At 45.5% G+C, this 25728-nt stretch overlaps 1 protein-coding gene across 1 annotated transcript in view; it reads right to left on the bottom strand.

Annotated features, from left to right (window-relative positions):
- The window catches only part of SEC24A (SEC24 homolog A, COPII component), a 595056-nt gene that overhangs the window by 366197 nt on the left and 203131 nt on the right, over positions 1-25728 (bottom strand). Inside the window, exon 7 of the mRNA XM_085617984.1 lies at positions 19128-19230. Within this exon, the coding sequence (XP_085474110.1) occupies positions 19128-19230 (103 nt within the window). The remainder of the gene's footprint in view (positions 1-19127; positions 19231-25728) is intronic.

Below are 25728 nucleotides of genomic sequence, written 5' to 3'. Positions count from 1 at the left end.
TGTTGCGTTCTCTGAACGGCACTGTCTCTATGGCTCCCTTTTGCAGGAGTTTCCGCGTTTCTTCTCTGAGTATTGCCAGTTCTTGGGCCGATCTCAGTCTTCCCTTTGGTTTCCTGTTTGGAGGTCTTTTCTCCAAATCTACGCAGTATCCGTACTGCACAACGTTCCGTATCCACTTGTCTGTGGTTATACGCCGCCACTCCTGAAGGTAGAACCTCAGTCTTCCGCCTACTGGTGTCGTATGCTCGTAGGCTCTTGAATCTTCTCTTCCCCCTGATGACACTTTTTTGCGCCTCACCCTTGGGGTCCTGACGAGGGTAGGCGACCTCTTGCGTGCTGAGTCACTTCGTCGAGGGCTGTTCGCCCCCTCTCCTCCTTTGGCCACGTCCGTTCCCTCTCCCGCGAAAGGACTGGCCCCGAGGTTGATATTGCCAGTTTTGCTTTTGCTGACCTTGTCCGTGACCTTCACCCTGCTGACTTTGTTGGAACGCCTGGTGCGACGTCCCCTGCTGGCTTCCTCCCCTACCGTAGGGTCTCCTCGAGGGATTTCCTCGCCTCATTCCCCTCAGCTGTAGGGCCCCCATGGACCTCGCCGTCTCGTTTTCTTTTTTCAGCTGGGTGAGCTTGTCGTCCACTGTTGCTCCGAACAGTGTCTCTCCGTTGAAGGGGGTGCCAAGGATGTTGTTCTGCACTTCCGGTTTGAATCCCGAGATTCTTAGCCATGCATGCCTCCTCTCTGTGACCCCTATGGCCATGAGTCTTGCTGAAGTCTCTGCCCCATCCAACGCCGTCTTTATACAGGAGTTGGCGATGTTCTTGCCTTCGTCTATCAGGTGAGAGGCTCTCTGGCGGTATTCTTCGGGGAGGTGCTTTACTAGCTCCCCCATCTCATCCCAGTGCTGGTATTGGTGTCTATTGAGGAGTGCATTTGAATTCGCCATGCGCCAGTGCATTGCGGCGTTCCTCTCGACCTTTCTTCCTGTGAGGTCAATCCTCCTGCTCTCCTTATCCGGAGGTGGGCCCGAAGTTGCTGGTACGTTGGCCCTTCTCCTGGCCGTGGAGGCTATGATGGAGTCCGCGGTCACGCTACCCTTGATGTAAGGGGGGTCCAGGGAGGAGTGCTTATATTTCTTCTCTGTCCTGGGCGTGATCGACCGGCAGGTCGCAGGTTCCTTGAAGGCTTCTCTCCCCTGATTCATCACGCTTTGTAGCATGGGGAGGAACTGGCTCCTTGTCTGGATGGGGAGCAGTGTCTCGACGAGAAAATCGGCTTTCGGTTTCTCCTCGTCGAGTTTGACGCCGAAGGCCATTGCTGCGCTCCTGACCACCATATTGTAGACCCCGATGTCGTCGGGTGGCGAAGGCCTCGAAGGGTACGTGTCCACGGGCTCCTCCGGGTTTTCGGTGTCGAGATCGTGCCATTCGACGTCGTTGCTGGTAGATGCCGCCGATTCGTAGAACGACCGTTGGTCTTCTTCCTCGGCTTCTCCCTCATAATAGGGCTCTTCTTCCTCTTCGAGATCCCTTGTCAGCCCTTCGGTGTCGAACTCGTCTTCGACCTCACCGACGTCCGCCGATGAAACCGTTGGAATCTTGAACTCCTTCATCCTGGCGTCGAACTCCTTCTTCCTTTGAAGGATGTTCTCCATTTCGGCCTCGAGCCGCCTCTTCTTTTTCTCCATCTCGGAGATGCTTTCGGCGTCGACCGCGGGTCTTTTCGATGAAACTTGCGTCGACGTCGAACGTTCTTTCTGCGTCGATCGGCCCGTTTCATGGGATGCTTTCGACGACCCTTGCCTTTCGGCGTCTTTCGGCACCAGGGAGTCCTTTTCTAAGGATCCGCTCGGCCTCTTGTCCGTGGTTCCCCCTTTGGACGTCGAAGTTTTCGGCGCCGGGGCTCCCTTCGTGGACTTTGACTCAGATTTTCTCGAGTCACCCTCGTGTTGTCGAGGTACTTTCTGTTTTGTGCTCGACGATTCTCTTACCTCGTCTTCTTTTTTCTTGTCGGTCTCTACGACCGTGAAGTTTTCGGCTGTCTCGGCGACGTTGTCCTCGTTGTCCGTGGAGAGGCCCAGATCGTAGAGCGTCGGGGGCTTCCCCTTGCCATCCATGTTGGCGTTGGCTCTTCTCTGCCGCTCTCTCACCCTGAGTGTCTTCGGCGCGAAGGCTGAGCAGGCGTTGCAGTCGATACTCTGGTGATCGACCGGTAGGCAGAGGTTGCAGACCGGATGCTGGTCTTTCTGCGCGAACTTGTGGTGGCAGTTTGGGCAGAACTTGAATGGCGTCTTGTCCATTGCGCTCAGGGTCTCTGAGCGTGCATTCTCCAAGGCCGTCGAAGAAAAGGGGCGCTGGTCCTCCTTTCTTCGCGCTCCTGATGAAATCTCTTCCTTTCCTGATATCTTCTAGTGATTCTATCGACGAAACTCGCTTTTCTTCCTTCTTCCTTCGAGTGTAATTCTGGAGCTTCCCGATGACGATCCAGACCCAACGGCGGAAAAAAGAATCTGAAGATGGCGCCCCAAAGGTGGGACTTCCGCAGGAAGCACAACGACGTCACGGGAGGTGCACCAAATGGTGGACGTCGACGCCCACCTGGGCTACAAAAAAAAAAAACAGAGAAAAGACTACGAATCCGGACCCAACCACAAGATCGCGGAATAATGCACAGCATAGTGAATCCAGAAAGATTCACGCTGCAAAAATAACAGCCCAAGAGGCATGCGGTGTTCACCAACCGCAGCACTAAGCTGGCAGATGAAAACAGCTTCTTGCCAAGCTGCTCCAGCTTCTTGGATTCCCTATCCGGAGGTGCGGAAGGGAATGCGCTTTGGGACGTAGAGGCCTGGACAACCAAGCTCTCAGGAGTAGGGTGTTAAAAGAATACACAATATACCAAGTGATCTACAACATCTATCCCCCATGATGTAATACAATCATGAAGTTGGAGTAAAACAGGGGGAAAAGGTTGCCTTTTCATGAAATAAAGGCTCATGTCTCCAGTAGACATTACAGGGCAAATACCGCCAACTTTAGCCACAGGTCAGGGTACCATCAAGTCTTAAGGGGGAACTTTGATTTATCTCTGCGATAGAAAAACTTCCTAGAAGGCAGCAGGGCAAATTGCAACCATTTCTGCATGACCGAGTCCTAGCGTTTAGAGGTGGAGGCATCCCCTTGGGTTTCATCCTTTCGAGGCAGGAACGAGGAGGTTGTGGAAGCCACAAAGAGGCCTCCATGCTAGTGTCCTCTAAGGCATCCAAAAAGGTCTCTAGATCTTCTGGTTTATGGTATTCTGATGTGCTGCCCTGAAAAAGGATGAGCATTGAAGCGGGTTCCAGTAGTCTATATTCAATGTCCTTCATCTTAAGTTGAGGGCGGAGAGCCAAGAACGGTTTTAGTTTGGTGTTAGCATGGTCAGAGAGACCAGCCACAAACAGAATTTGAGTGTTCTGATGCCAATAAGGATTGTGCTTTTTTGTTTCCTGGAGGATCTGTCTAGCATGCTAATGCCGTACACAGCATGCCAAAGCATGGCGTGGGCAATGATAGTTGGGCACACAATTGGAGTTCCAGTGGTTGGTCAAAGGTGAGATTCAAAAGTTTGGGGATCAAAGCACCCAAAAAAACAGGCATATCATCCTTCTCAATGAGCTTTGGTAGATCTATAATCCTGATATTGTCGCTGTAACTGTGGTCTTCCAAGTTGACGACTTTCTGCTGGAGATACCAGATATCTTTACCCCAATCTGGAATAGCATCTAGGCGCGATTTCACATCCATCTGTCGCCCCTTGACAGTAGTCAGTCTGGCCTGAAAGGAGCTGATGTCAGTTTGCAAGGATTGTACCTCCGAATTTGTTGCAGAAACTGTGGGGGACATCTGTGAAATAGAATCTTTAATCTCAGCCAGCTCGTTTAGGAGAGTGGTCAGAGCAGACTACGTAAAAATCGGAGCAAAGCAGGAATCAGTGGATGGCGCCTTGACCAAGACTGCATTAGCCATGGCTTCTGAAAATGTGAGCGGACACAAATTTCGATATGAAAGGGGGCACATATGAGATCAAGTGAGGCCCAGAGGGTGAGACAGCACAATAAACCAGGGGAACTCAGAAGTGAAGGCCGAACCTTAGTACTCAGAGCCCTGTAGATACAGAGGCACCTCAGAAAGTATACGAAGCTGGCCACAGTATGCTCAGAAGGAAAGAAGCTGCCGCATAATAGAAAGAAGGTCTCCGCTTGCAAGGGTGGTACCTGGAGACTGCCCAGTCCAATGTGACTTCCCTCCGGAGCACTATGTTAACCTTGTATATCCTGGAGAGAAGCACAACACCCCTGGGACCACCTAAGCTAAACCATAAAAAGTAATCAAGATGGCTGCCGCAAGGATGGTCTGTGACACCTATCCCCATACAATAAGACTAGTTCGCAGTCAGGACCTATATGACACGAGTCTTGAAGGGATTTTCTTATTTAACTGAATTGGTTGATTCCACCAATATTATGTGGAGATTAAACGTGCATATGAGCGGATATAGCCTTAACACCGACTAGCGATGCTCCTTCCACACTGCCGCACAGTTTTCTTGAAGTATGTTGCTCACTTCTTGGGATGCATTCCTCTTCAATTATAAACAGTAATGCCAATTTGGGGGACAGGATGGTGGACAGCTTGATTACTTCAGCCAATATGTGGGCTGAATTATGTTACGAACCCTGTACGCATCTGTTCGTGGCATGTCGTGCTGTAGATTCACATGCTTTGCATACTCTTGCCATCTAGAGTTGGATACAGATGTGTGCAAGTTGTTTTTCTTTGGAAATGTCTTTTGAGTCACGAGAACTAGTGACTTTTCCCCTTGGTGATAATGCACATGGTCACCGACTCCACTGTTAGATTGTCTTCCCGCAGGTGGGTGAGAATGGAATGTAACGCAAGTGTAGTAAAATGATGTCGATGCGTAGCAATGAAGGTAAAGACAACAGCAACAGCCACAGGTGTCCTGGGAAAAGAGTGGGCGCATCTACAGCACTACATTCCACAAACAGATGTGTTGTATCCAAAGAGCAGGAAAAACGCTCAGAAGCACAGACAAGGTCTTAAACTAAGAAATTTAATGCAGGTTGTTTAAAGGTATAACAATACCAGAAAGAGCAGGCATGAGCAACTTGAGACACTTCTGTCCAGTAAGGAATCCAGAACAGAATGCCCCACTGGGCCACAGTAGAAGCCAGGGAAACAGAATGAGAACACTCATGTGATTAAAAGGAATACAAAACAGCAAATATAAAATATATATGACAGAATTAAAGGGATAAAACATCTCCCTTGTTTATACAACAAAAATAGATTAAATTATGAAAATATAAACTAAAATAAATAATAATCCTTGAATTTAACAGGCAAAACAGTTTTCCTTCTTGAAGAATTTGTCAATGTACTAGAAATGGAAGAGTTAGCACAAGTATCCTTGTCAGACGGCATTTCATAATCTGACCTTTCCTCGATGTCTCACTGAGAAATAACATTGTCTTCCAATACATTTGTCTGAGAGACACTTCCATCAAATATACTGTTGGCATTCAACTACGCATCGTTAGTATCAAACTCCCAAGTAGTACAGTCACCAACATCATGGGTAATTTTCTTTCTCTCAATCAACACTTTCTGAAAGGTTCTAATACTGACAATGGCACCTTTATTCCACCATCCTCGATAGTAAGTAACCCTTACTATTTGAAAAATTTGACCCCCCTTTACTCGCTTTTCGGTTTTCTGACACGAACCCAGTCTCCAATAGCAATTTCTTTTGTTTTTTTCTGCAAGTAGCTTATCATGTGTAGTTCTGTAACTGAGTTCAAAATGCTCTCTAACACATTCATCCACAGAATGCAGATTTAAGAGCTTACCACAACATAGGTCAAGATCAATTCTTGCATCTTTCATTTCAATGAAAAGAATGGTGAAAAACCAGGGATCGAATGAGGAGCATTAAGAACGCCATACTTTTTCCCCAAAGATGCCTATGCACATCAATTTTTGATGCCAAAGCAGATTGTAATCCTTCAGCAGCTTGAAAATACAGCAGTGTCTTCTCCATGCTTTATGCCACGCTTGCTCAAAAACTCTACCGTTTTCTCCAAAATGAAATGTGTGCCATTGTCAGACAAGTGCCTGTGGCGTTCCTTCAGTGTAAAAAAACTCTTTCTAGAAATTCAATAACTGCATCATTAGTGGGCATAGACACACTCGGGGACGCGCTTACTCACCTGCAGCCACAGCCGTGACGGGAACGGCTTCTTTCCTCACCTCACCATTCCTCCTTTTGCTCCACTCCAGCCGTGAGGGGAACGGCTTACGCTCTCTTTTTGCATCGGGGCAAGCCGTAAGGGGAACGGCTTTTGGGACTACATTTCCCAGCGGGTGCTGGGTGACGCCTGTGGATCGCGTCATCGCGGCGCCAGGAGCCGATTCAAAGAGCGAGCAGGCCTCCCGCGGCGTGGGACACGCTTACTCGCCTGCAGCCACAGCCGTGAGGGGAACTGCTTCTTTCCTCACCATTCCTCCCTTTGCTCCACTCCAGCCATGAGAGGAAAGGCTTACGCTTTCTTTTTGCCATCGGGCCAAGCCGTGAGGGGAACGGCTTTTGGGACTACATTTCCCAGCAGGCGCTGGGGGACGCCTGTGGATCGCGTCATCGCAGCACCAGGAGGCGATTCAAAGAGTGAGCAGGCCTCCCACCAAGGGCGGGCCCACCTGCGCCCGTCAGAGGCCGAAGGAGGCTGGCGCTGGGCCACCCCTCTAAATCCTTGAAGGAGAGCTGACCTGATCCCGGGCGAGGAAGCCAGCAAGTCCTTACCTAGGTTAGTGACTTAAGGCCCTTTGTTTTTAGCTGGTATTTAAATTGAGCCTTAGCAAACATGGTAAGGCGAGCTGGGGTGGGAAAGTCTAATGTTGCCCCTGTACAGCCGGCCTTCTCCATACAGCAGACTTCATTAGATCGTATGCTCCAGAGAGCCATTGGTGTAGTCGCAAACGAGATCGAACTAACACAAAGGCGGCTTTCACATACTCCTAACCTTGCTGTACCCCTAAGCCCTCTCGAACTAACACAATCGCCCTTCTCCATGGACAAGGAACTTGCTTCAAGTGACGCAGGACTTCTTACGGAAAGTAGGATGGATGCTACACATCCTGGGGGGGCTTCATCCGATGTAGGACCTTCCATAGAAATCAGGATGGACACCATACACCCTGGGGGGGGGGCATTCTAAAAAAGGGAAAGCCAGAGTTGTTATTCCAAAAGGGACCAAAAAAAAAACTCCGGCCCTAGTGACCTTACCTGCGACAAGTATGAATGGCCATAGCCCCTCAATGAATGAAGGTCTAGAACAGCCACCATGGGTAATGGACATGGTTGCGGATTTGCAGGTTCAAGTTAGGACCATGGTCAGACACGAACTGAAAAACCTATGGGATCGGGTGGACAATTTGGCAAAATTAGTAGAACGTTGGGTCGACAGGACCGAGCTGATTTTGAAAGAAAAGATTCCAGTTAACACATTGTTATACCCAGGACCCGGTCCCCATATCCTAGAAGCTAACATCGCCCCTCTCAATAAACCAACTCAACCTAACCTGGAGAAGGAGGGCAGGCAACACCGCACCCCTAAGGAGGTGAAGACCAGCAATGTTATGCAGGCCAAGGAGCCTAGGCAGGGATCACAGAAGGGCAAGACCAATGCTGGAGGGGTTATAGGGTCCCCAGAAAATCCCATGACTGGCACAAGGGGCAGATCCACAAATATGCAAGAGGAGAGACCCCAACAGGCAGGGAGCGTCCTACCATGTATTAGTTTACCTCCTGCTTCAATCCCGTATGTTGTTATCTTAACGGGAGTCCCAGAACTAAAGAATGGTACCAGGGAAACCCACCTGGAGCTAAAGAACAAATGCATCTACTGGTTAACCAATAACAAACAGTTCTCTACAAGAGATACAAATTAAATCATCATGACCCGCAGAGTGGGATGGGTAGGCTGGAGACCTAAAGATATTTCTGGTGACTGCGTTATTATTAATTTCAGGAATAGGGGGATTGTTAACTATCTCTTAGACCACCATCTAGCCAGATATGGGAGTTCTGTTAATCTACTGCCCCTCGGCTATTTCTATCCCCTGCACCTGTACCATCAACAGATTAGTGGAGCTTATTATCCGATCTGGGAAAAAATCCCGAACATTCAGCCCTTTACTGCCCCGCAGGCCAAACCGACCCTTCCTTATTTTAATATCCCAGTGAACAACAGGTTTAGTCCCCTTGAGGCAGTTGACTAACGGGAGTGGTAGCCCCCCCCCCTTTAGAAAAAGCCCAACTCAGTAAGAGCACAATTAAGATAGATGGGATTGCCCTGAGGTGTGACCCTCTAACATCTCATAAGGCCTCAGAGCAACCCCTTGAGGTAGGGAATAGTAATCCATCTAACGTTAGATTGAATCAGGATGTCGATGGCACAGCGAACAAAGATAGGCCCATTGTAGCCATGCACCTACATAAAACAGCAACAAGCAATGGTAAACCATCCCTTTTAAGTAGAAACTCACCTAACCTAAACTCAAAATGAAATTCACTACACCAAGAAGAATTTGTCTTAGATTGCACTTCTCTTGACCCCTCCCTCAATGGTGGCCACAGGGCATCCCGCAAGCATAAAAATTCTCTCCTGGAACATAGCAGGATTAGCATCCAAACTGGATAACTAGATTGGGGATTATTCATTAAACAACATGAAATCTGCATGTTCCAGGAAACCTGGTCTAGAGATGATCTGAGTAGGCCAGGGTTCGCCGTTTTTAACATCTCGGTGACCCACGCAGGGAAAGGTAGACCCTCGGGTGGATTATCGACTTGGGTCGGTGCCCATTTACGCTGTGAAGCCAAACATGTAGAGAGCAATTCACAGGACATTTTTTGTGTACTCTTAACTACCCAGTCAAACCAAAGCATTTTGCTCATAAATCTTTACTCACACCCGACCCCTCGGGGCCAGGAGTCCTCCACCCTGGAACAACTTAACACCATTCTTCCAACCTTTCCACCACATTGGGGTATAATTATTTGGGGGTGATTTCAATAGTCAATACGAGCCGCTGGATGGACTGTCAGGGGGACAAATTGAAGAGGAGGACCAATACTGGCTAATTCCTGATTCTAACATCCCGTCAGTAAGGGCCTGGACCCCATTAGCTCTACAGATCCAAGCTCTAACACTGAACTATTCTTTAAGAGCATGCAATGGACGCACTAGATCAGATAGCCCTGGAAATTACACCTATAACAGATCTGGCCATACTTCAATTATCGATTATGTAATGATAGACCTGCAGTCCTGGTACAAGTTGTTAGATTTTAAACTCACGCCGCGTCATAATAGCGATCATAACGCTCTTATTTTAGAAATGGTCTCCCCATGCACTATCACGACCCATGATGTCCCCCAGATACCAGCACAAAGCCTGATAGACCAATGTTGGGAGAAGAGTTCGTTGGGCCAAAATCTCTCAATCACATGGCACAATGGCTAAACTCTACCAGCAAGTAGTCCGCTATTTTATAACCATTTCCAGTTCACTAGAGAACCTTGGATCATCAAATTCCCTCGCTAAGATACTACAAAATGATTGTGAGTCGGTTGGCATCCTGGCCAGTTTTTTCTACCAAAATGAAAAGCATAGAGCGCCCAAAATGCTTAAATACAATTGGTATAATGCCAACTGCCGAGCCCTCAAAACCCAATTAGTAACTGCCATTAAAAGCAGCGATATAGATAGAATCAAGAAAGCTAGATCTGCATATAAAAGTATCACAACTAAAGCTAAACAACAATGGGAAACTCAAAAGTGGGAAGATCTCAGAATCGCACTAAACACCCACGATCTGAGGTCCTTCTGGGACATCGTAAATAATGATTCTAAGGCTGGCAAATTAGCCACAGAACCAAAAATTGATGAATCTGTTTAGAGGGCTCACTTTGAAACCCTTTATAGAAGGGACGAGCGAGCGGAAGTTAGTAATGCCAGTGCCCTGGACAATCCAGGCCCAACTCAGGAACCCACCCCCTTATTTTCGGTGAAAGAAACCATTGACGCACTAGGGAAGATCCTTCCTGCAAAAGCGGCTGGACTGGATAGAATCCCTGGTGATCTCCACCGAAGAGAACCCACCATATGGTCACCTTACTTGGCTATGCTGTTTAAAGCCCTATCACAAGGCATGGCAATTCCTAATACCTGGTTGGGAGCCGAAATAATACCAATCTTTAGAAAGGGATCCCCACTCTTGCCTGCCAATTACCACCCGATCAGTCTAATCGACGTAGGCCAGAAAATCTTTGCTCAAGTCCTTCTGTGGCATTTACAAACTTGGATGGATGAACATAATATCCTGACTCCCCTCCAAGCCGGATTTCGCGCTAGGATATCTACGACAGATCAACTTTAGGTAACAGTTGATCCACTGGAAAACTGTTACCATTGGGGGAGGCAGTCTTTACCTTATCTTTCTAGATTTAAAATCCGCCTTCGATTTGGTCCCGAGGGAAAAATTATGGGCAATCTTAAGAGACATTTGAGTTCCAGAGTACCTGTGCCATCAGATAGAACGTCTCCATGAGGGCAATTGTGCTTGCATTAGATTCGGAAAGAATGGAGAACTCACAGCTCCCTTGCCCGTGGAAAGAGGGGTTTGACAGGGTTGTGTCCTGGCACCCACCCTCTTCTCCCTCTACATCAATGGGTTAAAAGACTTCCTGAATGGCGGGGAAAACATCGACGCCCCCAGGTTAGCCCAGAGAAAGATCGCAGCCTGAATGTTTGCAGATGATACACTCCTCCTTGCAAAATCGCCGACAGGAATTCAGAGGACTCTTAACAACTTTAGCGAATACTGCAAACTTCGGGCCTGGAAATTAATCTGCAAAAAACTAAGTATATCGCCTTCAATGTGGGTAGATCTATTCGTCCTAACCCTTGCTTGGATGGTAGACCCCTTGAACGAGTAAACATCTTTGATTATTTGGGCCTCGCTTTGACTGAGAAAATGGACTGGGGTGCCCACATAAACAAAGCAGGCCTGAAACTTACACAAACAACGGGGGGCATCCTAAAATTATATAGGAACTGCTCCAAAAAAACACTTAGCCCAGTATTAGAAATCTACAAGGTGCAGGCTAGGTCTGCTGCCCTTTATGGAGCGGAACTTAGGGGCCACTGTGAAGTGAGCCCCCTAACACGAATAGAGAACACGTTCATTAGACAACTATTAAGCCTCCCCAACAGTACCCCACTAATACCCCTTCATTTAGACCTTGGGGTTAGGCCAATAGTGGAAGAGGTGGCCCTCAGGCCCCTCCTTTACTGGTGCTGTCTTTGGAGCACCCCGGAGCTATCTGCCTATAGGGACGAATTAATTGACGTCATGGGTATGCGTGGCTCAGGGAGGATACCTTGGTTGACCAACATCAGGAACATCTGTGAGGGCCTGGGGCGGGGCGACCTTTGGAACAACGCGGAGGCTACATCTTTAAAGACAGCAAGAAAGACCCTAATGGAGAGTTAGAGAGGTCAAGCTTAATGAGCTTGAACGAATATCCACCACTGGTCGTTTGACAGTGGAATTCCTAGCAATAAAAGGCAAGTATAAACTAGAATTGGTTTTGGATGATATACAGCCTCTCCACGCCAAAAAACTTTATGTCCAGTTCAGGCATGGAGTCCTCCCGTTACGTACTTTCTCCAGAAAATGGGAGAGGACTCCAAATAGGGGCTGCCCGGCATGTGACCACCCCGATGAATCTGATCTACATGTATAATTCTTCTGTAGGGGGTATTCAAAGGTTAGAAAACGTTGGTTAATTCAAACTTGCAGAAACCTGGGGACACGTCACTATTCTGAAGCGTACAGGATTCTTAAAACAAATACGCACGTGCCTATTGTTTACTCCATTTCACGTTTTCTTTTCAGTATGTGGTGTACCCACAGGGCCATCCTTAAACTACTGACTCAGTAATTTGATAAACCAGGACCTGTATGAACAAGCTATATAACATATATCTCTGTTTTTACTTAGGGACAATTGGTGGGGTTTTAACATCAAACGCGCTGATTTAACCATCTTTTAAACTTTACTTTTTAATCTTGCATATATATAATGAAATCAATGTACTTTTATTGGCTGTTCTTACTGTGCTTTTATGGCTTTTGTATGCCGAAATAAAGTTTTTATGAATGAATGAATGAATGAATATGATAACCATTTAGAATAGCAATCCGTGAGCACAATTAAAAAATCTCATATCAGGCATATGGTCCTGAAAAACGTATAGTTAATTTAACCCATGGTTGAGCGGGTTAAGGATTGGTAGACATTCAGGACAGTTAGTAACATGCTGCTCAACACACCCATTCTTGCCTGGCCACCAATAATATTTATGAAGCAATTTCTTCGTACAGACATGCCTGGATGACCATTATGTGCTATATTTACCAGCTTTCCAATCAATTCAGTTGGAGGCACGAAAAGGCCTCATCTTGTTACCAAACACATAGAAAATTCAGCAGAAACTAGTTGAAAAGGTAAAAAAAAATTTTTGCAATTTTTTTTTATCGATAGCCACCCCTATGTAATGTCATTTTTAACTAGTCTGAGAATATAATCACCTTCATACGCTTGCATCCATTTTTTTTCAGTGATGCAGCCAACAGTGTCAGGGTTCGAGAAATCCACTCGCATTTGCGAGCCAGAATTAATTAGGGCAAGCTATTTTTAGGTTCTAGTCGCCCTTTCTGGCAAGTAGGAAAATAAACTGACTTTTGACTTCTGTCTCTGAAAGCAGAGGAAATGTGACAAGAGAGTAAGATTTAAAGGCATCTTTATTGCTCACAAAGTAAATAAGCAATAAAAATGCCTTTAAATCTTGTTAACTGGTCACATTTGCTTGCTTTCACAGACAGCGGTCAAGTGCATTTCAGTTAGGTCGAGTAGATTTTATAGGTTAGTAGACCTGCAGGTCTAGCAAAAACTAAATGATTTTTCGAGCCCTGAGTGTGCACTGACTCATCTGTCACCGAAAAAGCACATTCTTCATCCGGATGTATTTTGAAAACCAAACTATCTTCAAGTGGTATCTGAGATCAAAAATCAGCTCTGAAATTGGTTCCTCCGGGTATGTATTGGATTACAAAATTATATTCTTGAAATTTGGACAAAAGTCTAGATGAAGCCAATCCTGTCCCATTACCATTCATTAGATATATTAAAGGTTTGTGATCAGTTAGCAGTTCAAAACAGTTCCCCCAAAGGCATGTTTTGAACTTTTCTGCGTCCCTTGCACAAGCTAGTGCCTCTCTTTCAATTGCGCTGTAGTGGGATTCTGCTGTACTAAGTGTGCATGAGATAAAAGCTGTTGTGCGTTGTTTACCATTGTGTGATTGGGGCAGCACCGCACCAAGACCAATAGAACTGGCATCCACTGTTACTGCACATTTAGCCGTGCCAGAAAAAGGTTGTAAGGTAGGAGGAGTTCAAATCATATCCTTTATAAATTGAAATGACGTGTCTTGGTCCTTTGATCAAATACATTTCTCCTTCTTACATGTTAAACACCATAAAAGTTCAGCACACATGACGTAAATCTGCACAAAATGTGCAGAATATTCACTGAGACCTAGGAAGGACCTCAGTGAACCTTTATCAGTGGGAGGCGAAGCTCTAATAATGGCATTGATATGATTTTTTGGGGTTTAATGACATCCATAGGGATTGTGTGGCCTAACTACTCCAATTTGTTCACCAAAAAAAGTTTTCCTTAAAAAAACAGCCATTCCTCTAACACTCAATATCCTGAGAAAACATTCTAAAGTATTGTGTACAACAATATCGTTCACATAAATCAAAATATCGTCCTGAAACACTTGCAGCTCTTTGACGCCTTCAAACAACAACTTCATTCCAAGTAATACACTAGTACAAAAGGCAACCTCAAAAATGTAAAAGCGTCAAAAGGGTTTACAAACGTGGTCAGATCTTGTGACCGTACGGACAACAAAACTTGATGGTACGATTTGAGATCGATCAGGGGAAAATGGGTTGCACCACCAATCCAATTTGAGTTGAATCTGGATTGGTCTCGGTTTTGCGTCTTTACCTCATGGAGAATAGGTTTGACCGGAGTTACCACAGTTTTTTTGGTGCCTACTTAGAACGTGGTTTTGGTTCAGTGCCGTGTTTGTGCTTTGTCACCGAGGTTCCAGTAGGTGCCGAAGCGGTAGATGTTAAAGGTTGGCTCGGTACTGATGGGTGGGTGGGTGCCAGGGTTGTCGATGCCGAAGGCTTCTGCTGGTGCATCGGGCCGAGCTAGGGAGCGGGGCTTCCGTACCAGTCGTTTTGTGCCGACCATGGCCATTAGCAGTGGTGGTGGTCGAATACTTCTTGTTGTAGAGGTGTTGGGTGTCTTAAGGTGTTTAACAAAGGGTTATGGGGCAGGGGGTACATTACTCACTGCTTCAATCTACGGTATGGTCTAAGTCACTTCTAAGTCTTGTTCATGTTCAGATTCTGAACGGTCTTCAATAGATAATGGCTCTTCCTCAGCTACGGGAGCCTATGGGTGGTGAACTTCACGGATGTGTTCGTGGCTGAAGAGGTCGCAAGTGTCTTCAATGCACCACTGCTGCATCCTGATTCGGCGTACCAGATGGTCTCTGAGGCTCTTTTTCGATAGGATAGCGCGACAGGTCTCAATTCAACTTCCTGTGTTCCGGTGACAAACACAGGTTACAGACCTGATGGGAGTCGGTACATTTTGGGTGACAGCGGGAGCAGAAACTAAAGACGTTTGTTTCAATACCAGCAGGGCCGTTTGTCGAGTGAGAGTAAGTTCAAATGCTCCGAAGGGTGAGGCCCTGGAGGGGCTGCAAAAGGAGAGCATCAACTCCACATGCGAATCTCCCTTCATACGAAGGATCGTAAAAAGCGGTCTAAAACAATACCAGCGCATATTAGAGTGGATTGGGAACCGAAGAGAGATCCGTAAAGGTCTCAACCTGGCACGCAAGCACACGTCCGAACCAGACGGCATGAAGAAAACAATTCAACAATGGAGATGATGCCCATCACGTTATCACCAAGGGGAGGAGTACCTCAATCTCAGGACTCAAAATATTTCTTCAAAGAAAAACTTTCACACATCCTGACACACTAGATGGGAGGAATATGAAAAGCATGTGTATCTACAGCTACACATGCCTTGAACATGGAGGAACAATATTTCAGAATCAATTGGCACAGCAGGTCACATGTCCAAGGCCTGTGGACAAGAAATATTGCCCGTTCTGGAGAGGATATACTCTGTACATATATTTGAAGTGGATGAGTGGAAGCAACACTGAATTTATGATGGTATTTGTGGTTACCTTTGCTTCGTGTCAGTCACTTTCCATTATAAATAACAGGCCTGAACCTGGTGGATGAATGAGGAGTTACAACAACTAGGCTGTCAATGCACCCCTGTGCCAGGCGGTAACGCCTCCTGTCTTGTGGCAGCCTCCAACAGACACTATAGCTGCAGGCATTCACTGGAGATGCCCTGCTCCAGATCCTGGAAGGCACCGCTCCTCTCCCAGGCCCAAAAATGAAGTGAATGGTGTCTGACAGCTCCATAGGTCACCTCAGTGTCACAGGCGCGGCCACCTCCTCACACAGGCCACCACAGATAGAAACAGCAAACAATTCCGCTTTATTTCTAGCAGAGATTGCTCCCTCGTCTTCTAGAGTACCAATCCCCTTATTCTGCAGCCAAATGGACCCTACTCAACCGTCTGAGCAGGCAGGCGGCCCGCTTCCCTGGGACACTAGAGGAAAGTCGCAATATTTGTAGGCGCGGAACTTCGAACAATAATTATGCTTCTTTCTACTGCTTACATCCTCCGATTGCTTTCTACTGCAGAAAGACTAACCTCACCATACTACATAAATCCTGCATTAACAATTTACCTTTATGTTCTTACGTTTCATTCCTCTACTTTCTTTCTTCAGATTGACCGTCTTTTTACCTTCCACCATCTGCATGCCTTCTATTCCTGAGTAAAGCCTTGTACCAGTTTCATGCCTGCCTTAATCCTTCTTCCTGGAATTCTGAAATTGGCTGATACCTCATTTCATCGATCACCTCTCCTCTTCAAAACCCTGTCCTTGTAAACCAAGATAACAATCTCGACCAGCCTATCTATCGCACCATCCATTCAGCTGAAACCACATAGCCTCCACTAATGATCACAACTAACTCATTAATATATCACAAAGTAACTGGAGTAAATGCATGCAATTTTTCTAAAGAGCACATGACTAATCGCAATAGTCAACAATAAACACTAAATTAATCTCGAACCTTGGGTTCCAGAGTAGCGCACCACTCGCCATAAAGCTCTTCAACACCTCGTCAGGGGCAGTAAGCGCTATATAAACACAATTCCAATTTTTGGCATTTAAAAGAAGATATAAACATTAACTTCAGTGCTCAATTTCAGCTGGTGTTTGCAGGTGAGCCCATCGGCACTCATTTTATAAATAATGCCTTCAAATGCTTTTGAATTTATTGTCCCACATCAGAAATTTACTGAAAACAAGAGGGAGAAAACCACAAAGTGCAAAGACAGAGGAAGAGAAAGACAGAAAAAAGCCACAAAGGGATAAAGCAACAACTTGCAAGTGTCAAGTAAACAGGTAGACAGAGTCTGGTGGTAGATTTAGGGAGCGTCCAGACTACACAGCCTTGGTATCCAGCCTGCCAATGTTTGATAGCACCGCCCGCAAAATTATAAGCAGAGCTCTGGGCACAGACACTCATTCGTTTACAAACTAAGCACAGTTCAATTTACCATTCTACACACTTTCAATTTAAAATCTTGTACCTTTTGCCATTTAATCCACTCAAAGTTATCAACCCAAACCTATGTTGCAGTTAACCAAGGTGCGCAAGACATACGTGAATTTTCACCATCATTTTTATTTCAGCCTGGGCTGTGGTTGCTCACCTTATTTAGTTTCTATTTTTTGGTTTTGTTAAGATTCAAAATTGCATTTATGGAACGTGATGAGCGTTTTTGATGTTGGAGTGCATGGTGTGAATTATTTCCGCAAATGCGATTGTTGAAGATTCAGGTCAGACACATTTCAGAAAAAGCTTACACAACGTTGCATGCTCCTCATTAGATGGTATGCCTACTCTTCATATCATTATCCAATGGTTGCATATGCTATTCTCTAACATACTTTTAATATGTGCAGTAAGTGATGTATACTGTTCTATAATGGGGAAAATGATTGCATCCAGATAGTTAAAGACTAACATTTATAGGCAGCCTGGAGGCACTGATGTAAAATATTTTGATTAAGTAGGTTTAACACCAATATATATCAAAATACTGTCCTCATAAGGAATGCATCTCGGGCTCAAGCACTGCTGCAAGCGCAGATTCTGTACTAAAACGAAGCTTGAAGGTTGAATCATTCTATATATATTCTTGAAACAAAGCAATACCCACCCTTTCTAGGCGCTTGGCTGTAGCAAGGGAGGTGTAAAATTGGCTAATATATGCCTAGATGCTGCAACTGCCTTAGGTTCAAGAATGGGGAAATATGCTGGTTTTTGCCTTTCTTACAGTATAAAAATTCATTTTAAAAAAAAATAATTTTATCAAATGCAGGGTTAACTAGGAATTGCTTGTAAGGCTTCATTCAGGGTTACTAGAACAGAGTACCTAGATTTAAAAAAAAAGAAAAACTGCTTGCTCAGCGGAAAGGTTGTATTAAAAAAAAAAAAACTCAGACAGATAAAATTGAGACATCTAGGTAAAAAGTTTGCCTGATTGGTTTAAACTTCTGTAATGCCTGTGCCAGAAACCAGGGTAAGATTATCAAAAACAGTCAGATATTGCAATATTATTTTCAGTACTTCTAAATTGACAGAGAATATGAAAACCTCCTTATGGGAGCGGTCTGTATTTATGGTTCTAGTTGTGAATTAATCAACCAGATAAAGAAGCCTCATCTTCGTGCTTTCTGTACCTAGAAATGTCTGCCTGCTGAGATACAATAAGAATACAACTGGTTTTATGTTTTCGCATGAAAGCTGTTGCCTGTGCTATTTCCAGGGGAAAGTTTCTGCTGGTTTTCTGTGTAATGCGTTATTTCCTAAAAAACTACTAGCAAGGCAAGGACCAAAGTTACATTATTTTTCAAGTGAAGAGATATTCAGAAGTAAGTAAAGCACAATGTTGTGTACTACCACCAATGCCAGGCATTGCTATGGCAATGTGTTGCATGCTGGTCTTTGTAGCCCACTACTGATTAGTTGCAATTCTCCCAGAAAGTGGCAGGTCAGCTGGTGTTAGGCCTAGAGCCATGCAAATGTATCCTAATTACTCAAGTTAGGATACACCTTGACTGCTACCGATCAAAGATTCGATCTTATTCAAAATTTCCTTTTTTGTCTATACATACAGGTACAAACAGGCCCTTTCATACCTTTTGAACTATCATTGTCGTATACTTGATGGCAAACTCGAGAACTTTCTTCAAATGCTTTTTTCTGTGCTACATACTATTTAGCAGACTAGTGCTGGGTATGGTTAGAACCATACCCAGCACTTTAGATTAGGGGGAATCTGCCTTGAGACCTTCATTATGGAGAATTTGCAACAGATCATTTGGCTTCACTGCAGCTACAGATGTTGTGCTTATGGTCAAATAATATAACCATGGCTGAAGCAGACATGCTTCTAACAAATGCAGAGTATATCACCAGGCTTCATAGAAAACTGAACAAAACCACTTATGATAGGGTGGAAGATAAACATTCCCTCTTATTAGCAGCAAGTCACCTTTCTGCCTGCTATATCTTTTCAAATAGAGCATTTCAACTCTATGAGCTTGGCTGGACAGAAAGACTATGGGGAATGTTTGTTTCGTGAAAACAACTCTGCAATTGTTTAGTCTTATTTTTGCACTCACTGGAAAATGATCAACTTTAGTAGAAATTCGAAATTATTTCAAATATGTTGTGTCTCATACCGACAAGTCTTTGAAGGGATGAATCAAGAGTCCCAAGGGAAGCTTGGCTTTGTTCAATAAGGCCTGCGTTTGGGGGATGTTTGTCAGTGTAGAGCGGAACAACCTGCATGAAAAGGGTGTAAACAAAGATAACTTTAAAACCACATAAACTAAAGACACTCTATTGTCTTTTAGTAAAACAATATGGTAAGAAAAGAAAGTTTTCTACAACTTTCACTATGAAAAGAGTACAGTCATACCAGTCGCACCAAGATTATAAAATCTATGTTATGGAAATCTAAGTGGTAGATTGATCATATCAAATTAATTGCTCTAACCATATTTAACAAATGAGACTGAGAAAGCACCCATTGACCAGCTCAGTAAAATGAGAGCATTACATACTTATAAAGGGGAAAAAACACTTTCCTTAAACTTTTCACTGTTTATTCAATATTCAAATGAGTTCTCCCATCTCTGGAAGAAATAAATACGTTATATGCCTTGTACATTATTTGACAATTTAAGAATAAACTGACTGGCAGTGGGCAGACTTGTATTTTTTTTATTTTAGAACAAACTATCCTTTTTCAAGATCCTACAGTATGGTACAGATTTAACACTAACAGTCTGTTAACGACATGCAAATCTTTTTCAGAGTTTCTTTCAAAATCCATGGCACAGGGCACAGATGACACAAAAGGAACAAAACAATGACGATAAGCCTTAGAAAGATGATTGACAGGTACGCACAGCACTTGTATCCAAATCTGGGACCAAAAACTGTGCTATTCTAAACTAATCTCTTTTGTGGACGTTAACTGTTGAATTTTATGACAATGCATAAATATTAAGAATTACTAAAACAACAAAATGAAACAGTTCACATATTTTGTACACTTCAAATGTTGCTTTCCATGTGACATCTTGTTAATAAACTGTGTTTGTGCTTCTTACCACCCTCTTTAGAAAGCACCATTTCTCTCCACAATACTTCTGGAGGGTCCTGAATACGACAAAAATGTGGCTGCTTCTTAAGATGGAAGTACCAAGGAGGAGAAACAGGCTGCTGTGTATATTACGACAGAAGAATTGAAAGGAGACTTGAGGTTGTAGCTTCCAATTAAATTTCTATTAAAGTGAATTCACAGAGAAACACTGGGCCAAAATGAAATGGGACAAGCATTGGCATAATCAACTGGTCTGGCTTGCACTGCCTGTAATACAAACAGGCGCAGGGAGGTGCATTCGAACCATGCATGTGAAATTGTATTCAATTAATTAAGGAAATAATGAAAGTCAATCGGAGAGAGTATCCATCCATTATCTGCAATGGCCTTATACAGACCTCAAGAGCGCTTGCAACATACAGATAAATGTAATCTGTGGGCAGATGCTAAAAACAAGCATTTGCAATGCATCGGTCTCGCCTTTGGGACCTTATATGTATTTAGCAATGCAGCATATTAGCCATTTGTGCTGAAACATCTACTGTTCTTTAACCTAGAAGCTAACTTGCCTGCTGAGAGGGAAGGAGTACACAAACCCTGCATGTGTGAATGTCTAAGATTAAGCAGAATCAGCTAACCACGGAGCCGAGGGCCCCTCTACCTAGAGAGAAATGTGCATGCTCCTGGAGTGGAGTGCAGTTTTTTCTCCGAGTGTCCGCACCACAGCACTTTTGTGAAGTAGGAGGGCGGCACTTTTAAACAACCCTTTCTTTTTGCGACTTGAAATAAGAAGCATTACCCCTTTGACAAGTCGGGAAAGCTTTCCTGACTAGTAAAAAGTGATTTAGCAAATAACAAAATACACTTTTGCACTTGCAAAACATATTTAAACATGAGACCCAATCTGTTAGACCTGTCAGCCCTTTGGGTGGTCCCTCCTCATCATTATTTATTTTGTCCCACTTTTGCCTCAAACCCTGTTTGAATTTTTCCTTTTTGGGAACCACCAGACTTTTTCGTGTTGCTGCAGATTCAGGGAGCCATTTTACCTACCCCTGAAACTTCTGTCTGAGGGCCTGGAGCACAAAATGGTGGCCACCTGTGACATCACCAGCATCCACTGGAACCTGCTAGCACCTTCCAGAACATTCCAGAACCCTGTGACAGTTGGAGGCGGTTTAGAATGTTGGGAAGCTAAGACAGAGAGTTGGCAGTTGGAGCTGGCAGTTGGCACCTGACTGGTGAAGAGTGAGCAGCAGAAACTTGAAGGAGGAAGGAGTGAAGCAGCAGGGGTGGAAACTCGTGCCTGGAGTGGGGTCCATAAACCCACCCTTGATACTAGTCCCTACTGACTGAGCCCAGCCTGGAGCCCTGTGTGGGAAGAAGCAAGAAAACCCATCCTAAGGACCTGGACAGCAGGAACAGGCCTTAGAAACAGAGAACAGCAAGATCCTGACCTGGAAACTGGTTTCCCTGGAGTCCGACGTCGAGTAGCCTGAGACCGGGAGCCCGAGGTGGAGAAGTGGCGCCGACTGGAAAGCGGACGTCGTACCCGGAGCCGCCAGAGGTCGAGAGAGGGCGCAGTCAGAGGTCGTGAGGAATACCAGAGGTCGAGGAGGAAGTCACCCGAGGTCGTGTGAGCGGCGTCATCGGAGGAGTGAAGTCCGCCCTCCGGAGTCGTCGGAGACCGAGGTGAAGTGTAACGGAGGTCGGGAGTGAGGATCGCACTCCGGAGTCGCCGGAACCTGTGAGAATCGTGCCGGAGGTCGGGAGTGAGGATCGCACTTCGGAGCCGCCGGAAGTCGACATCGAGGCAAGGCCGGCCGACGTCATCGAATCCGAGGTCGCCATCGGACCGGAGCCGCCCGAAGTCGACGTCGAGTAAAGACTGCCCGACGCCATCGAAACGGAGGTCGAGATCGAACCGAGGCCGCTGACATCGAGACCGGAGCCGCCTGCCGGCGTCGTCAAAGAACTGACATTGTGCCGAGGCCGCCGACATCGAACCGGAACCGCCTCACGGCATCGACACGACTCCAGCGGCGTCGGAGCATCAGAAAAAGGGCAGTAAGTGGAGTAGAGGGCGCCTAAGGCCCTGTGGAGACCTGAGAGACAGCTCTAAGGGGCTAGGGAGGTGCTGGAACCAACCTGACTGTGCCAGGGGTGAACTGGGACTAATCTAGAGAGGTTGTGTGGAGAGAGAGAGCCAGGTCTCTGGTATTTCCCCCCTTTATCTACCTCAGTTTAGGCCTCAGCCTTGTCCAAGCCAGGGAGTAGACACCCTCAAGCCTTCCACATCCCCACAAGCTGTGCCTGGGCCAAATCAGCCCTTAGGAATTCAAAAGTGATCTGATTCCATGAGTGTCACTGTCAGCTTTTAAGTATTTATTAGGGGCACTGTATTTATTGTATTTAACCTATTTATTGTTCCACTGTATTTATTGGTCCACAGTATTTATTGATGCACAATATTTATTGGTTTACAGTATTTATTGCCTCAGAATATTTAATTGCCTGTATGTATTGCACTTTTATTTATGCCTTCAGTATTTATGATCACCCCTATTTATTGAATCATTAAGCCAGTATTTATTTAACCTGCACTTTCTAAAAAGTTTGTATATTGTGATTGTTATTCATTTATCCAATCAGCAACTAAGAGAAAAAGAAGATAAAGAAAGATATTTTCATAATTTTTACGGTGTAGAGTCATTTTTGGAACGGATGCACGCATGGTTATTGTTTGGGTATGTCGTATGCTTAGCACGGAGCCTGATTCCTGACCACTCGAGCCAAGCTACCACAGTGTGTCCGGAAGACCACCACCACCCTTCCAGTGTGGGAGTGTGGTTTTCCAACACAATCTTACTAAAATAATGTTTTTAAATTTCCTCAAAGCAGGTCCTATGAGTTTTGTTAACTAACAGCCATTCTTGATCAGTTTTTGCCACCTTGAGTTGCCTTAGGCTGAAATGGAAGACTGTTGTCTCCTGTACTAAAAAGTAAGAGGAGGAACAGACAGCTGAAAGAGAAACAGTGCCTACTACTTGTAAAAAATGTAATTGTGCGCAACGTGTTAATCCGCCAATCTAAAAGCCCGGAACTAATCTTGGTACTAATCCTGCCTTCATGATCCCCTTAATTAACCAAGAAGGAGGCCTGATGTCCCCTAGTGTATAGCGGTTGCAGCGGAAGGGCAAAAAAGAAGACTAATACCCTGTGAGGAGTGTCTGTGGACGACAAATCCGGGAGCGACTCAGGCGACCCAAGATGGTGGCGGGGTGCGGACACTGAGCCTGGCGGCTGTGTCGGAGAAAAGGAGAGCTCTGAGGCGCGGAAATCATCGAGCCTCCAAGTGTCCTGACATCGACAGACGAGGAGGCGGTGCCGGGGGCGCTCTTCGCGAAAGGTGTCCGTGCAGTGCACCCGACGGCAACAACCCCTTTGTCAGCAACGAGACCAGCTGCAAGAATGAAGCTGTGGCGGCCTACGGAGTTCTGCGGACCTCAGAGGGTGAACCGACTTCGACGACAGTGGCCTCGGCGAGTCGCTGTTGGTGGGCGGGGTGGCCAGGAACAGCATAAATACAAAGAGCACTGGGCGGCAATATAGGTAATAAGAGACGAGGCCGTCTGCCTGGACGGCGGCCGCTGAAATTGTGTGCAGGGACCCAAACCAACCGGCACCTTAAGCCCATAGAGACCGATAGTGAGTAGGGGATCCCCAAATTCCATAGTACACAGCAGCTGGAGACAAGCCCCCAGGAAACTGCGATATATGTCGCCACACAGGCGACCAGCAAGGAGAGCTACGGCCTGATTACTCACAGCGGTGACTTGGAAAGAAGCTGGGGCGGCCTGCGGAGTTCAGCTAATCAGAGCTAGGCAGCAGTAATCGCGTACCGAATCCTGGCATGAATCTGTGCTGCGGTGTCTGAAGGACTTCTCCCTCGATGCTCGGGGTGAGGCCACAATGATTGTCAGTCAGCTGTGGGTCGGGGAAGAGTCCTTCCCCGACCCAGCAAGAGACAAGAATAAACACAAGAACGTCCCTGTAAAAAAAAAAAAAAAAACACGCCCACCAGTGTAAAAGGGACGGGGCTTAAAAAAGAGAAAGAAGCGAAAAAACACACCCTCAAATCCGAAAAAGACGGGCTTGAATTGACAGACAAAGCTCTTCTCCAATGGCTGACCAGCATTTAAGAGGCCAGCCAATGGAGAAGAGGGGCGGGTTCAAGCCCCACTACTGGAAAACATTAAATCTCGACAGCGAGACTGCGCAAGCGCAGCCTTCGCTAGCCGAGACCTAAAAAGGGCCATGTGAGTCAGCCGTCCGCCCCAACACAATTTATTTACCCGAGAACATACAACATTAAACATTATCGCACCCTGGTGAAAGTCATCCAATTAGCAAATGCCCATGGCTACTTGCTGAGCATGGCATGTCTACCAACATTTTTTGGGGGCATTTATTTTATTGTTGTCGTAATATAGGATAGAATGTAACATAGAACAAGTAGTAACTTAAACCTGAAAAAGAAAAAAAAAACATGCAACACATAGGAGACATATAGGAGACAAATTATGGCACATTTATCTGTTAAAAGTCACTTGACTAATGTGACAGTGTTCATACAGTATTGGGAGTACATACAGGCTTTAATAAACTGTAGAGTAACTCACATCCTCACAGTGCTTTCAGCTGTTTGGTCGCTCATCAATCTGAAAATGAGTATGGACTTATAATGTTGAATTTCAATTTGTAATTTAACTATTACCCATCTATGAAAGTTTCCAATACTGGAGAACTAAAGTTACAGGTAAGTAACTTGTTTTCTTACTCCAGTATTGGAACTTTCGTAGATTCACATGTTTGAATCAGAGTAGCTAGCAGTCATGAGCAAATTATTTTGTTCTTATTATATTTAACAACCGTAAATAATGCACAGAAAAGATTAGAGAAAGGAAAACATTTCCTCAATTTAGAGGTCATAAAATATCAAGACTATATTAAGCGCAATCCAATGGAAAATTCAAAGACGTAGAGAAACAAACAAGAGGCATCATCAAAGTTTATAAGCCAGCAGAATATATCCAGAAACAGTACATTTATCAAAGAATGAGCGAAGATCTTAGGAAAGAAAAAGGAAGGAGGGATGAGAAGGAAAGCTCACCACTACTGAAACAGGTTCCTCAAGACTGCTTGGCCCACTGCAGTGTCACTGTGCATCGAAGAATCCAAGCAGTAATGTCTGGTAAAGTTATACTCTTCCAGGTGGCTGCTCTGCAGATGTCCCGGATAGGTACCCCAGCAAAGAGGGCTGTAGAGGAAGGGACTGCCCTCGTGGAGTGAGCACAGACTTTCCCCTGTATGGGTTCCCCAGCTAATTGTTGACAGTACTGGATAGAGCTGGAAATCCAATGTGCAAATCCTTATTTGGAAAGGGGGAAACCCTTACGCAGAGCATCCCCGCGACGCACCCATGGACCCTTCGTCTGCCGATCCTGCAACTTCTCCTGCCTCCGACCCGGCACCGCGCCCACCAAGACGGACAACAACAACCACCTCAAGTGCATCTTGCTCAACACCCGCTCCGTCCACAGACACGCCGTGGAACTCTGGAACCTCCTCGACACCGCATCTCCAGACGTCGCCTTCCTCACAGAAACCTG

This window comes from Triturus cristatus, chromosome 7, assembly GCF_964204655.1.
Source record: "Triturus cristatus chromosome 7, aTriCri1.1, whole genome shotgun sequence".
Lineage (NCBI taxonomy): Eukaryota > Metazoa > Chordata > Amphibia > Caudata > Salamandridae > Triturus > Triturus cristatus.
The sequence above is the reverse complement of the archived record's forward strand: the minus strand, read 5'-3'. Positions and strand labels throughout refer to the sequence as shown.